At 47.5% G+C, this 14983-nt stretch overlaps 1 protein-coding gene across 1 annotated transcript in view; it reads right to left on the bottom strand.

The window, feature by feature from the left end:
- Positions 1-14983, bottom strand: part of KANK4 (KN motif and ankyrin repeat domains 4) — a 71423-nt gene that overhangs the window by 22455 nt on the left and 33985 nt on the right. Inside the window, exons 2-3 of the mRNA XM_052637930.1 lie at positions 10173-10260; positions 1007-2947 (exon numbers count right to left, since the gene is read on the bottom strand). Coding sequence (XP_052493890.1) covers positions 1007-2947; positions 10173-10188 — 1957 coding nt within the window. The 5' untranslated portion in view covers positions 10189-10260. The remainder of the gene's footprint in view (positions 1-1006; positions 2948-10172; positions 10261-14983) is intronic.

Below are 14983 nucleotides of genomic sequence, written 5' to 3'. Positions count from 1 at the left end.
GGAGAGTTACTGAACCATGTGGCGAGGGTGCCACTGTTGTCCCTGTCTCAGTCTGGGGAAATCTGAGGCTCAGATGTGCTGAGTGAACGACAGAGCAGCAGCAGAACTTGGGCCTCCCAACCCCTGATCCAGCACCCACTTTTGCACCTCAGAGGCCCTTCCTGGCTCACAAGTCGGTTAATATTTGTGATGTGGGGCAGGCATGGAAAATACATGAGCAAGAGCACACATCTTATTTTGCTGTTCTCAAAGGTACAGGGGGCCATTCACAAGGGCTAAGACTAGAACTAGCACCGAAATAATGAGAAAGCCAATTTGTGCTCTGCGGCAGGAAGCAGACTAACATGTTGCTGCCCGTTAAGCAAAGCAAAATATGGTTCCACTTAACAGGGAAGAGTGTGTGATCTGTTACAGGAAGAAGTGCTGCTCAGCCAAAGGGTCGACTTGCACATGTGAGTATGGAAGTCTCTCTTTCTCTCACACACACACACTGAAACTCAGTAAAATATTTCAGATCGCAATAGAATGTTCTTCCAAAACAAAGCTACAGAAAACCTCTAATGTGCAAGAACTAGGGAGGACCGCAGGAACGCAAGAGCCCAGGACACAGTTAAGGAAGGCAGAGGTTTAAAGCACTCACAGCCAGTGCCAGGGCTGCTGCACACAATGCCAATGGGAATGACGCACCCCTCTGGGCAGACACAGTGCTGCCGGCTTGGCAAGTGTGGGCTGAGTTTCAGCTCCCATTTACCCTCTGGCATCTCTGTGCCCTGTGCTATCTGAACAGCTGTATGTGGTGGCCCTGCAGTCAGTCCCAACGTTAGAGAAAGGACAAGAGGAGGGGTACCAAACCTCCACTGTTACAGAGATCAGTTTTTATTCCACTGGGCTCCCGGATGTGTTTAAATCTTTTTAAAAAACATATGCATGCAATTAAAACCCTTTTCCCCCTTTGATTCCTCAAGTAAAGGAGAAATGGTTCCCAGTCTCAGGCACCAGTATTTACCCATCGGTGGGGAGGAGGAGGGGCCTGGGGGCTCCTTCTGGGGTGGAGCCTGGGCCGAGTAGGCAGACAGAAGCAGGTTGAGGGAGCTCTGTAGCTGGCTCTGGATGCTGCTGAGTTTGGAGGCAGGCTGCTTGATGGCGCGGGCCAGCTCAGGGTACCCATGTTCCAGGCAGCTCCACTGCTCCTGCAGGAGCTCTTGGATCTTCTTAACGTATTGCCCAATAGTGGCATCGGTGGGGGAGCCTGGTGGCCTTCCAGGGCGCTCCTTCCCTGACAGCTCTGGACCAGCCTCCTCCCTCCCTGCTGGGGGAGCCTTTCTCTCAGCACTCCCTGGAGATCCTCCTACTCCCCTGTCCAGACCCTTAATTCCCACCGAAGAACCTCCTGCCTGCTCAGAACCTCCCTCCTCGATCCTGAGCTCAGCGGAGAGGCAGCTGTGTGAAGAAGGCATGAGGACCGTCTCAGAGCCCTGTGGCAGTGACGGCTGGGGTGGTGACACAAGTCCTGCTGGGCTCCCATCCCCTCGTGTGTGACTTTCTCGCCCCCACAGGAGGCCATTCCCCTCTCCCGTGGCTCCCCAGCTTTCAGATCCCACGCTGCCCAGAAGGCTGACCCCAATGCTCTTGTCACACGACTGCCTGGTCAAGAGCCCCTGCAGGGGGTCAGTGCCGACCATGGCATCAGTCTGGCCCTGAGCATCTTTGGTGTTCCCTCCGCTAAGCTTTTCTACCAGTTGGGCTACAGTGCACTCTAGCTCTTGAATCCTCTGCCCCCTCGCCTTGATCTCCTCTTCCTGCCGCTGGAGGGCAGCTCTGACCCGGGCCAGTTCCTCAGTTCTTCCAGACAGTTCGCCTTCAAGGTCGGAGATTTGCTGCTTCAGGCTGGAGATGCTGCCAGGATCCAGGGAGGCAAGGCCCAGGCTTTCCTCCGTGACGCGGGTCCCGATGCTCCTCACGTCCACCTCTACAGGTGGTGGTGGTGGGATTTCGCTGATGTTGAGCTCGATTTCTTCCAGGGGGAGCTCATTCTCAGGGATGGGTGACGGCAGAGGCGGGGGGCTTGGTGTTGGAGAGCTGGGGCTTGTGACCACCACCTGGGCTCCTCTGCTTTCCTGTTGGTCTTCTGCCTCCTCTAGAACCACAAGTGCATTCTGGGACGCGAAAGGTGGACTCGGGGAAGAGAGGCGATTTGGAGCCTCTTCTTCGCTTTCTGGGGGCTCAGGCCCCTCCTGGGTCAGCTCCGCCATCCCTGGCACTAGGTCTCCTGACTCTCTGACTTCCGGGTGGGTTGCTGCTCGCGGAGTGGAGCTGGAAAAACCTGCAAATCCTTCCGCGGGCTCAAAGGCACCATCACAGACAACGCCTTCGCCCTGAAGTTGGGGGAGGACGGGCGGGGTGGGGGGTCCTGAGTTTAGGCTTGGGTCCTCCGAGGCCCTGGTTTGCAGCAGCGTGGCCGGCATGCTGGATGCTCTCAGAAGCTGGGGCCGTCCACTCCCAGAGGTGAGCTCAGCCTCCCCGGGAGCAGCAGCAGCCTCCAGCTGTCTGGCCGTCTCCATCAGCAGGGCCTTCCGGTGGTAGCTCAGCTCGCTGCCGCTGGCGGCTTGTGGGGCTTGGGAGTGATCCCCGAGGGGCAGTGGCTGGGCTCGGGCCTCTGTCCCCAGCACTTTCCTAGACACCATGGGGGACCAGTTCGGGTGGGAAAGAACAGCATGGGGGCGAGCCCCGCTGTCGGGAAGGCTGAAGTTTCGGGGCAAAGTGCTGAACTTGGCCTGCTTGGCCCTTCTGTGGATAGGAATCCTTTTGATGGTGTTTCCCTTCTCGATGTCATCCACATACTTGAGGAAGTCCAGGTCCAAATGGAAGCCATATGGGGTCTCCACCGAGTAGGGGTGGCTCTTTGGAGGGTCTTTCTCCTCATCCCCCTGAGAGGACTGGTCTTTGGCTGGGAGACAGAAGACGTAAGAAAAAGAAGCACAAAGTTAATAAATGCAGGACGGTGAGACCTAATATGTGTGATTTTGACTTAATGCTCTTGTATGAGTGTTCTCCTAAATGTTCCAACCTCTGAATTATGCTGAGATGTTCACGGACTTTTGGCTGTGCTGAGAAACCCTGTTATTAAATCAGTGTGGACTTAGTCAGTGTCTTCAAGGAAATAGGTGAAAGGAATAGTTTCCAATCTGCACTATGTCATCTCAGCTATGACTGTGGAATGGGGCTGCAAATCAGAAAAATAAAATAGTTTAATACTGTTTTTCTGTGGGTTGAGTCATGTAATTGCTGAACTGAAGTAGCCAGGAATTTGCCAAATAAGGGTACTAATTGGTAATTGTGAATATGGATGTTTTCCCAGGATGAGATACACAATTTTCTCAACATTAGAAAGAGAACCTTGCATTATTCAAATAGGTACTAGTAAATCTCCCTAAAGCCAGAGACATCAAGGAGTCATGCCTCCTACATTATTTAAGCTTCCTCTGATGGCTGAGCCTCTAGGTATATGAAGCTCAGAAGGAAAGGGAACATATCGTTACACTCAGCCTATACTCTCTTCCAGAGAAGGCAATGGCACCCCACTCCAGTAGTCCATGAGGTCGCTAAGAGTCGGACACGACTGAGTGACTTCACTTTCACTTTCCACTTTCATGCATTGGAGAAGGAAATGGCAACCCACTCCAGTGTTCTTGCCTGCAGAATCCCAGGGACGGGGGAGCCTGGTGGTCTGCCATCTATGGGGTTGCACAGAGTCAGACACGACTGAAGCGACTTAGCAACAGCAGCAGCATACTCTCTTCACCAGAAAACTGCATGGTGCTTAACAAACAAGTTTTACTTTCAAAAGCTTATGCCAGGTAAGGAAATATCATGTTTTTCACAAACTGAAAAAAAAAAAAAGTGGTGGAGGAATATGGGACAATTAATGTAAAAACAGACATTGACAAACAGACACCTGCTCCAAGAGGTGTGGGACTCGTGATTTTTCAGGGCAGCCCAAAGTATCAGGGAATAGCACAATGAAAAAGGTCTCTGTCATACCAAAGCACCACTGATCTTGACTCCAACAAAGGATGCTGAGAACAAGTCAGTTCTTTGATTATCTGAATCCATAGGGATTTGTCTCTCAGTAGCCTCTTCCTCGGGTTAAACAGTCTTTGTTCTTTTGATGTTCCTCATGTGACACCCCTTATTATCTCTGTGACATTCTGCTAAACATCCTCTGGAAATGCTGAGCTCAGGAGAGAACATTATTGAAGAGCACAGAGGCCAAGAATATGGACGCTGGCGCCTGGTCTATATCTCAGCTTTGTGACCTTGGGGAAATTATGTAGCCTCCCTACATCTAATCATCCGTAAGATGGCAATAATAATTGGGAAGATGAGACTGTGTGGACTGATTAATTAATATATATAACAGGCTTAGAACCATGCCTATCACATGATAAACATTTAATACACACTCAATATTGTAGTTACTATCTTAGTGGAAGCCCAAATCATAGAGAACTGAAGCCCTCTAATTTGCTGAGTACACAGGAGGGGATCCTCAAATTCTTTTGTATTTAACTGGTTGCTTGACTCTAAGAATGATAGGCCCTGGAGGCAAAAATGACAGAATAGCAGTAATTCAGTTCACTTACCTCAACCATTAATTTATTGAGCATCTATGTTTGTTGCTAAGATAGATCCTAAGGACACTAGAGATAAATCAGGTATAGCACTGCTCTCAAAAAAAGTATGGTCAAGTAGGAGAAACACCAACAAGTATGATGCAATGTGGCAAGGATGGCAACAGATACATGCTCAAGGGTCAGTCTTCCTTCCTGACTTATTTCCCTAGTTTCTCCAGAATAACTTTCTTGGACTTAGAGGCTAATTCTGCCTTGGTTGGAGAGAGACGACTTCACAAGAGTGAAGCCATATATCTGGGTATTAAATGAATAAAGAGCAATTTGCCAGGAGAATAAGAGAGTGAAGGACATTGTGGCTGTATATTTCCAAGATGGCCATTATCAATTCCTACCTTCTCTAGACAGGCAAGGGAATCCCATAAGAATATGTGGCATCTATTTCTTCACCCTTTTGAATCTCAGCTGGCCTGTGAGTGCTTTGACCAAAAGAAAATGGCAGAAATGACTGAGAAAATCCCAAGGCTAGCTCATAAGATGGAGAAGGCAATGGCACCCTACTCCAGTACTTTTGCCTGGAAAATCCCATGGACGGAGAAGCCTGGTAGGCTGCAATCCATGGGGCCGCTAGAGTCAGACACGACAGAGAGACTTCACTTTCACTTTTCACTTTCATGCATTGGAGAAGGAAATGGCAACCCACTCCAGCGTTCTTGCCTGCAGAATCCCAGGGACAGGGGAGCCTGGTGGGCTGCCATCTATGGGGTCGCACAGAGTCAGACACGACTGAAGCGACTTAGCAGCAGCAGCAGCTCATAAGAAGCCTCTTAAGTATCATGTGGGTCTCTTAGAATGCACACTCAGTGGGAAGCCAGATGCCACATAAAGGGATCCAGCATCTCTGAGACTGCCATGCTGTGAGGAAGCCCAAGTAGCCCCACAGAGAGTTCATGTGGAGAGAGGGAGAGAGATGCCTAGCCAGCCTGAGCTGTTCCAGACATCCTGGCTCAGGTGCCAGGTATAAGTGAAAGAACTTCCAGATGACTCCAGCCTCAACCCTCATCTGACTTCATTGACAGGAGGGACTCCAAGTGAGAACCATTCAGCTGAGCTTGTGTTAATAATGCATGATTATTTTACTCCACTGAACTTTGGGGTGGTTAGTTATGCAGCAATAGATAGCCAGGACAGATCAGATATATGTCAGAAAATGAGCAAATGCACTGAGGTGTGAAAAGTGAAAGAAAGTGAAGTCGCTCAGTCGTGTCCAATTCTTTGCAAACCCATGGACTATAGCCTACCAGGCTCCTCCGTCCATGGGCTTTTCCAGGCAAGAATACTGGAGTAGGTTGCCATTTCCTTCTCCAGGGGATCTTCCCAACCCAGGGATCAAACCCAGGCCTCCTGAATTGCAGGCATATGCTTTACCTTCTGAGCCACAAAGGAAGCCCCTTGTGTGAAAATCCACGGTAATTCAGGGTTCTGTAATTGCAATTGTATGGCTGGAACTCAAAATGTGGAAGAGAAGGGTGAAGAGTAGGAAAAGACAAAATTGGAAGGTCAGCAAGACCCAGATCAGGGAGCCACTTGTATGCTTCCCACCAAGCTTTGACTTTATTCTCTAGACAGTTGCTGCTGCTGCTGCTGCTGCTGTTGCTAAGTTGCTTCAGTCGTGTCCGACTCTGTGCGACCCCATAGACGGCAGCCCATTAGGCTCCCCCGTCCCTGGGATTCTCTAGGCAAGAACACTGGAGTGGGTTGCCATTTCCTTCTCCAATGCATGAAAGTGAAAAGTAAAAGTGAAGTCGCTCAGTCATGTCCGACTCTTCGCGACCCCATGGACTGCAGCCCACCACGCTCCTCCGCCCATGGAATTTTCCAGGCAAGAGTACTGGAGTGGGGTGCCATTGCCTTCAGTGGGAGCCATCAAAGAGTTTTACACAAGGGAGTGACTTGATCAAATGTGACTTCACAATGATCATTCTCACAGAGGATCAGAAGATGGACAAACCTGAAACCCAAGGATCAGTTGGGAGACTGCTGACATGATCCAGGTGAAACAAGCTAAGGGAATGGAGAGAAGGGGCAAGTTCAAGAAGAGGTGCATGTGATGGCAGTAGCTGGGGCACATAGGACTGCTTTTTCCTTAAAGGTGATGACATATTAGGGCTGAGCTCTTCCCACTTGCCTGTGTGCTCTATCCTTCTGGCCAGTGTCACATGCTTGGGGCACAGGAACTGTGTTTATGGAAGTACAATTATCTCCAAAGAACGAAAGAAGTCAAGCAGACACATGAAGTCTGAACCCTTGAACACTGACACAGTCGGCCCTACCAGCCTCAATGCTAAGTAAAATCTCAGGGCCTGTGGGCAATTCAGTCACAACCGGGAACAGAACAAGGCATTGGTGCTGATCTACAGGGTTGGGTCCAAGTTGGGTTCTAGAGCTTCTGTGCAAATACTTGGACTTCAAGCAGGAAAGAAGTAAATACTCCTCCAGCATCCAAAAAATTCCAACTAAGTTCCCATTTACCCACATAATGTTTTTTTTTTTTTAACCAACCTGCTTTTCCTCAAAGAGGCACACTGGTAGTCTCAGTAAATGACAGCAATTGATCTCTGTTAGTTTCCCAGCTGCACTCTGCTATACTCTTAAGCCTACTGGTCAACTTAGCAGCCCCCTGGACTTCAGGAACAAGCCAAATCAGAGAGGAGGTATTTGTCTAAAGTTAAATAGGGAGCAGATTTATGACCCAGAAGGCAAAGAACACTACAAAAGAGAGACTGCATTATTTATCTGCTTATTGCCTCAGTTCGGTAGAAATGCAGTGATTTGCCCATCAGCCGCTAGGAGCAGGGCCAGAGCACAAACACAAAAAAGGCATCAAATGAGAGACAGCAGATTCAAAGGCAAAGTATTCCACAAGCGAGATTAAGGTGAACCAAAGAAGTCTGTAAGACTGAGTAGTTACCCCAATGGCTTTAATAGGTTCTTCCCAAGGTAGGGGTATATTTCTCTCTCAGTCTCTTTCACACACACACACAAGCACATTGTATTGCTGTGCCTGCCACCTACCACTGTTGGACCTTGAATGAAGGATCTTGATTTTATATACTGGGAAATCTGTGTTCACATTAAGTTCTGCCCCTTTTAATTCTACCTGGTGATAGGTATGCAAGAGCTCAGAATTCCAGGCATTGGGCCAGGGCACGAATTAATTAGGAGGGCTGTCTTCTCGAAATGAACTTCAGATCAGACACACCAACACATAGCCAAACTGGCTGGAGTTGAATCCTGCCTGTCATCTCCTAGCTCTGTGATTCTGGGCAGATTACTTAAATTCCCTATGCTTTAATCTCTCCATTTCTAACACAGCAACAACGATATCTAACTCAAAGAGTTGTTGTGATTGTAGGCACTGATGAGCAGAGAACATGACGCAGGTACTCAACAAAGGGGCCAAAAAACAGGGATGAGCTGGTTCCAAACAGGGCAGCGGGCTTTCACTGAGACTGAGCGCTCTCTTGGAGTATTTAACTCTGTGTTAGGAGGACAGCCTCAAGAGGGAGTGAGAGTCCAAGAAAACAACTCTGAAGAAACTGGGGAAATGAGTCAGGGGAGAAGGAAAAAGTAGGATATATGAGGCTCCAGTGTTCTTGCCTGGAGAATTCCATGGACAGAGAAGCATAGCGGGCTACAGTCCATGGGGTCGCAAAAGAGTCGGACACCACTGAGCAACTAAATGGCAACAAATATGAGGCTCAGAGCCACCTAGGATTCCCTACAGAGTCTTGGTCTGAAAGCACCCAGATCACCAGACCTTGAAAAGGAACCTGCAGATGCAGTCGTGAGCCTAAGAGTTACACACTGACACGAGAGAGGAGATAAGAAGTAGACAAGGAAAGGAGAAAAGTGCCACAGTCATTGCCCTGAGGGGCAAAGTGAAGTGCAGGGCAGGCAAGTGAATCCACTAGAGGCATTTTAAATGATGGGGAAAAGTCCAAAAGCCTATCCTCAGTTTCTGAAGGAAATAGGGAAAACAGAAAGGAGAGAGAAAATGGCCAAAACTACAACCGGAAAGAAGAGGAATTAAACAAGCCTCCTCAAAAGGCCGAGACAGCGGAAACTCTTTTCCCTCTTCTGCCTTTATTTTGTGAGATGTGTGGGCCTGAAGGAGGGGTGCCTTTCTTAGCTGGTTGTGGGTGATCACGTGGCAAGCAGCTGTGCCGAGGATGCTGAGCAGGGACAAATGAGGCAAGCAGAAATGACAGGCCCCCGGGGTATTAAGGGAATTAGCTGGTGTTCTGTGGGACCACTTCCAGAGATGCACTGAAAAGGCAGCTCTCTGGGGAGAGAGGCAGACTTTTGAAATAGATGGTAACTGCATTTGGAAAGGAGGCTAGAGCGAGGCTGGAGCTGCTGTCCAGAATTTAAGCCCTGCACCAATGAAGGGCCATCTAGGCTCTCCTGTTTCCTGTCATTCAATCATTTGGAAAAAAACATTTCATTAGAAGTCAGGGGATCAGGGTCTAGTCCATGACATGGAGGAACATTCCTTGAGACATCTGCTGGACTAGATAGTGATTACTCAACAACCTTACATGGATTATCTCATTCAGTCCTTTACCATCCCTGTGAAGTAGGTATTAGTATCTGCTTATAGATGAGGTGTAGCAGACTATTAATAAAAATAGCCACAGTTATAACCCACCCTGTGTACTTCCCTCCCACACTGATCCTAGCTTGGCTTTGTGACTTGCTTTGGCCAGTGGGTCAACAGCAAATGTGAGATATGCAGAGACTTGAAAGTTGCTTGCACACAGGAGTTTGTCTATTCTTACTGTGCTTGGAAATCCTTCTGTCAACAGGTGAACACACCTCAGCCAGCCTGCTGGACAACAAAAGAGACACGGCCAAATCATCACCAATGCCCCAGGTGATGTGGAGTCAACCACCAGACATGTAAGTGTGGCCATTCTAAACCGTCAGGTCAAGTCGCCCAAAAGACCATAGACACATAAATAAGTTCAACAGCAATCAGTCACATTGGCCTAGCCCAGAACAAAGGCTCGGCCAACCCCCAGAATCTTTTGAGAAATAATAAATACCTTTAAGACGATAATTTTTTTTTGGAGTGGTTTGTTATACATCAAAGCTAACTGATACATGAAGGAAGTGAGGCTCAGAGAAGTGAAATGCCTTGGAGGATCACTCAGGAGGGAATGTTGGCTCTTTTACTATATCATGCCTTGTCTCTAAAATGAGGTTAATGAGGGAGGTCATCCTGCTCCCTTCTTGGTGGCAAGAAAGGATGAGAAACACTCCAAAAATTACACAAGTCCAATATAAACATAAGGCTTCATTTTCATTCCCTACCACCTTCTCTTGTTCATGCCTGAAATACATGGTTTGGGTTCCCAGCACTGCCTATATGGGGAAGGTCTCCCATGTTTCCCCTAAGCTATCCAGGATTTATGGTAATAATCTTTCTCCAACCCAAGTACTCACTGTAGGCCAGGGAATACAAAGGAGCCTGCCTACCATCTGTCTTCTCCATCTTAGGGATTGTTGACCGCCAGTCTCTCAGGCACTCTTCATCCGGTAAGTCTGTAAAATTCGCTGGAGAATTCTGAAAAGTAGAAGGAAGGAAAAGTGGAGATTCTCATTACAGTTAGAGTAAGTATAGAGGACCCCTCCTTACCTTTCTCCCAGGGTGCCCATGAGCTCATAGCCCTCCAACGAGAGGATTAAAAGCCTTCACTCAATACCTAGAGTCCAATCTTGGGTGTGTTTTCATGGGATGTTAGCAGAGGTTGACACCAAAGGAAGTGTCTGGTCCAACTCCCTCACTGGGCAGATGAGGAAACTGAGGCTTAGAAGTTAATTGTTCTGCGCAACACCCCTTAGCATATTAGTGAAGAAACGGGGCCTGTGGCTCCAACAAGCAGCTATCCATAATATCAGGAGCTGAAATCTACTCACTTCCATCACAGAGAATGAATTTTAAACCATTTTGTGGAAAAGCTGAAACCAGAGAACCTTCAAATGATCTGTGACATCCCAATCAGACTCAAGACTAGATGAACTAACTGGAAGGACCAACGAGGAGCTGATAGTTCAGGGTGATTTCTAACCATGGGCAGAACAAGGAGGCGTTCATTCGACCTAGGTGGCCAGAAGACATCGGTGACTCTGCAAACAGAATACGCTCCTGACTCTGAATTAGAGTCCCTTGAGGTTTGATCATAAATTCTCCCCAAAGTTTCAATCCTTTTCCAGAACTATTTCTTCAACTGGTATACAACCTGGCTCCTACCCCCAATACAATAAATCACCCAGGAAATTGGCATCTTATGATTGTAACTCCACACACATCCGAATAATAAATAATCTGTGACACCTCAGCAGTGGAAGCAGGGTTGTTTTAGGAATTCTGATGTGCTTGATCACAGCCTCTGGATCAGAAAAACGTACCAGGGATGAGGGAAAGGCTGGGGGGAATTGGAAGTGAGAGAAGGATGACAGGAAGCCCCCAGCAACCCAGGATAAAAAAAATGGGGAACAAACAAGCAAACTGGAGAAGAGGGCTGGGAAATATGAGGCCTGCCAAATTAAAGGAAGTCTGAAGTCTGCCTGATGGAAAGTTTGGTGTGCACTCTTTCTGTGAGCGAGGCTACTGTCTCCAAAGCGATCACCCGCTGTCTTGGTTCTCCCATAACCACAGTCCACTCAGCAGCCAGAGGGCCTCTGCCACTGCAGAGTGATGGAGCCTGAAAGGGCAGGCAGGGTTTCTATAGGCAGAGACACTCCTTACAGAAGGCTCACAGAAACTAAGTCACTTCCCTTGTGGCAACAAGTACTTGAATTGGGGGGCAGCATGGAGCTGGAGTAGAGCAATTAGGGAGAAGAAAGATAAGTGTGGATGGTCCTGGAGGCTAAAAGTGGCCACTAAGGAGGCAGACAATGGGAAGTCATGGAAGGTCCTAAGCAGGGGTGAGGCAGGGTCACCCTTGCTAGAAAGAGGAAGTTCCTGAAACAGCCTATGTGTCCGCTAACAGATGAAGGAGTAAAGAAGTGTGGTGTGTGTGTGTGTGTGTGTGTGTGTGTGTGTGTACAGGTATATACACACAGAGTGGAATATTATTTAGCCATAAATAGAAGGAAGTCTTGCCATTTGTGATAACACAAACATGTACTGTATTTGTCTTTGACTTAGTCCACTGACCATAATACCCTCAGGTACAACTGAGGACAAATACTGTATGGTATCACTTACACATGAAACTCCATTTAATAAAAAAAAAAAAGAAATCATAGACACAGAGAATAGACTGGTGGTTGTCAGAGGCAGGGGTTGGGTGGGTGAGGGGTAGGCAAAATGGGTGAAGGGGCTCCAAAGATACAAACTTCCAGTTCTAAGATAAATAAGACCTGGCGATGTGATGTATAGCATAGTGTCTATAGTCAACAACACTGTATTATATTTTTTGAAAGTTGCTAAGAGAGTAGATCTTAAAAGTTCTTATTAAAAAAAATAAAAATAACTAGGTGACATAATGATGTTAACTAAACTTACTGTGGTGATCATTTCACGACATATACAATAATCAAATCTTTATGCTGGACACCTTGTTAGATGTCACTTATACAACTACACAGTGTTAGATGTCAATTATTATTCAATTGAAAAAAGAAAGAGAAGGTTCCTGGGCAGAGGACACTGCTGCCCATCTCAGTGCCCCAGCTCTGCAGTCCACAGCCGATGACGGGGACCCCCAGATGCAGTGAGGTGGGGTGGGGCAGGAGAGGCCCAGCAGCTCCAAGGTGAAAAGTGTGAAGGAGAAGGGTGAGGACAAAACCCTATACACGGCCCCTTCATCATCACGGCCTCTTCTCTCCCTCTGTATCCCTCTTCCTCCCACCTCATAACGTTACTGAGTAACAGGCAGAGCTCGGAACACTTGGCATACTCGAATTACCTCATGCAAACCTCACCATAACTCCAACAGGGTTATTATTGTCCCCATTTTCCAGACAAGAAGACTGAGGCTATCTACCGCCATACCACCCTGAATGCGCCCGACCTCGTCTGATCTCAGAAGCTAAGCAGGGTCGGTCTTGGTTAGTACTTGGTTGGGAGACTGAGGCTGAGAGAGTTTAAAGGCCTGCTCCATGTTACATAACAAGCCAGTGTTGGTGTAGGATTTGCTCTTAAGTCAAGTCGACTCCAAGCCTGTGCTGGGAACAAAAGTGATTTGTAAACATCTGTCCACTAATGTAAGCAAGCCTGATGACTGATCCCTAGCTCTCTTTTGTGAGGGAAAACGTTCCTGACTCTGCTTCTTTGCTTCTTCCTCCAGTGCAGATGACGCACCTTCTGGGCTTGCCCAAGGAGGACGGCCCCCTTTGTAAGTCGTTCTGGCCAAGTCCGATCTGCTTCTCTGAGGCTGGACACCAAGTAACAAGGCTCCTCTGAAGCAAGAGTGTGCAGGTGAACCTCTGGCTGCAGAAACTCACCGGCACCTCAAGGAGTTCAGTCACATCCACTGCCCTTGGTTAGAGTTACAATTCAGTACTTCATATACCAGGTCATAGAGCTTCAAATAACTTTGCAGCACACTTGGGGTCAAATTTCATTAAAAAAGAACTCTATAGAGACCTCTAATTGTTCTCTTAGACTTGAATTTTGCTAAAATTAATCATTCCAAGGCAAGAGAAATTAAATGGAGCTGATACCCCAACTCTCTGAAGAACAGGGTCAAGCAAGCTTTCATTCTAAAGCTCTAAAGAAAAGGGGGCACTGCCATGTCCACACCATGCCACTGCCAGCCCCACCCACCCTAGCCTTCTCCACTTTGGCCCAGGGTCCTCACTGTGAACATCTCAGAATTTAGCTAAGGGAGTTTTCTTCCAGTGAGTGGATGTTTGATGTGGTTAGGGGAGTGGAATCAAAGACTAAATGCTCTATCAACACACGCTACTTTGTTTGCAATACAACAGAATATGAAAAATAGCTTTGTTGGACAGAATTCCCCTTTAAAATGGAATTTTGCAACCTCCTGGAGCATTTAATATTTTGACATAGAAGCAGTTCATTACATGTTCTGTTAAACTGTCTGCTCAGTGGTCTAACCTTGTAACACCTAGTGGTGTTACGTAACTTTTTATTTGTTTATGGCCTATCCCAGGATCAAGTATGCCCAGTTAGCTCCCAACCTCTCTCACAAGCTCATCATATTTTAGATGTTTTGAGTGTATACAACCGTATCTTTTTCTAGTTTTTCTCCCCTATTAAGCTTGTGAAGGTCAGAACTCCTACACAATTCATTTCTGTAGACACTCCCCCCACCCATCCAGTTCAGTTCAGTTCAGTCACTCAGTCGTGTCCAACTCTCCGCGACCCCATGAGTCACAGCACGCCAGGCCTCCCTGTCCATCACCAACTCCCGGAGTTCACTCAGACTTAAGTCCATCGAGTCCATGATGCCATCCAGCCATCTCATCCTCTGTCGTCCCCTTCTCCTCCTGCCCCCAATCCCTCCCAGCATCAGAGTCTTTCTTTTCCAATGAGTCAACTTTTCGCATGTGGTGGCCAAAGTACTGGGGTTTCAGCTTTAGCGTCATTCCCTCCAAAGAAATCCCAGGGCTGATCTCCTTCAGAATGGACTGGTTGGATCTCCTGGCAGTCCAAGGGACTCTCACACGTGGCAGATCATCTCCAAGTTACAGATAAGGAACAAAGACACAAAAAAACTCTGCAGCCAATCCAAATGCATCCAATTAGTTAGGGGCAGGACTCCATTAGTCCACCCTGCCTCTCAAAGCCAATGTGCAGTAAAGAAATGAGGACTGAGGCTTTCAGTTCAAAATCGACCAAAGAGGCAGTCACTGGCAGACAGCAGTGATGGCCCATGTGTAACTACCAGGCCACGTTAGAAACGGTTCCAGCACAGCCCATGCCCAGGAGCATGGATTTCCTTGGGTCAGCTCAACTCCAGCAGTATATCCCCACACTCTCTCCCTCCACATTGATCCTTTTTAATGATACCATTTTTAACCTCAAATCCAAATACAAAGAAACCTTCCTCTATTTAGCCCTGAAACTGAAACCTAGCTCTGTACTTGTGTTCCTTTCAAACGTCTCTTTATTCTGCAATAATAAAAATGCCATATTTCATCCCAGAACAGGCTGCATGCCAAAATAAATAGCACCTTGGATTTCCTTAAAAAGAAAACTTGGCTCAAAGCACAGCATTATTGCCATGAGAATTCTTGGAGAATTCAACCTAACAAAGTCAAATATTTAGCAAGGTAGTGCACCAACAGCAATCTGTCAATCCCTGCACGACCTC

The sequence above is a fragment of the Budorcas taxicolor genome, chromosome 3 (genome assembly GCF_023091745.1).
Source record: "Budorcas taxicolor isolate Tak-1 chromosome 3, Takin1.1, whole genome shotgun sequence".
Taxonomy (NCBI): domain Eukaryota; kingdom Metazoa; phylum Chordata; class Mammalia; order Artiodactyla; family Bovidae; genus Budorcas; species Budorcas taxicolor.
This window is presented reverse-complemented; position numbering and strand designations above follow the sequence as displayed.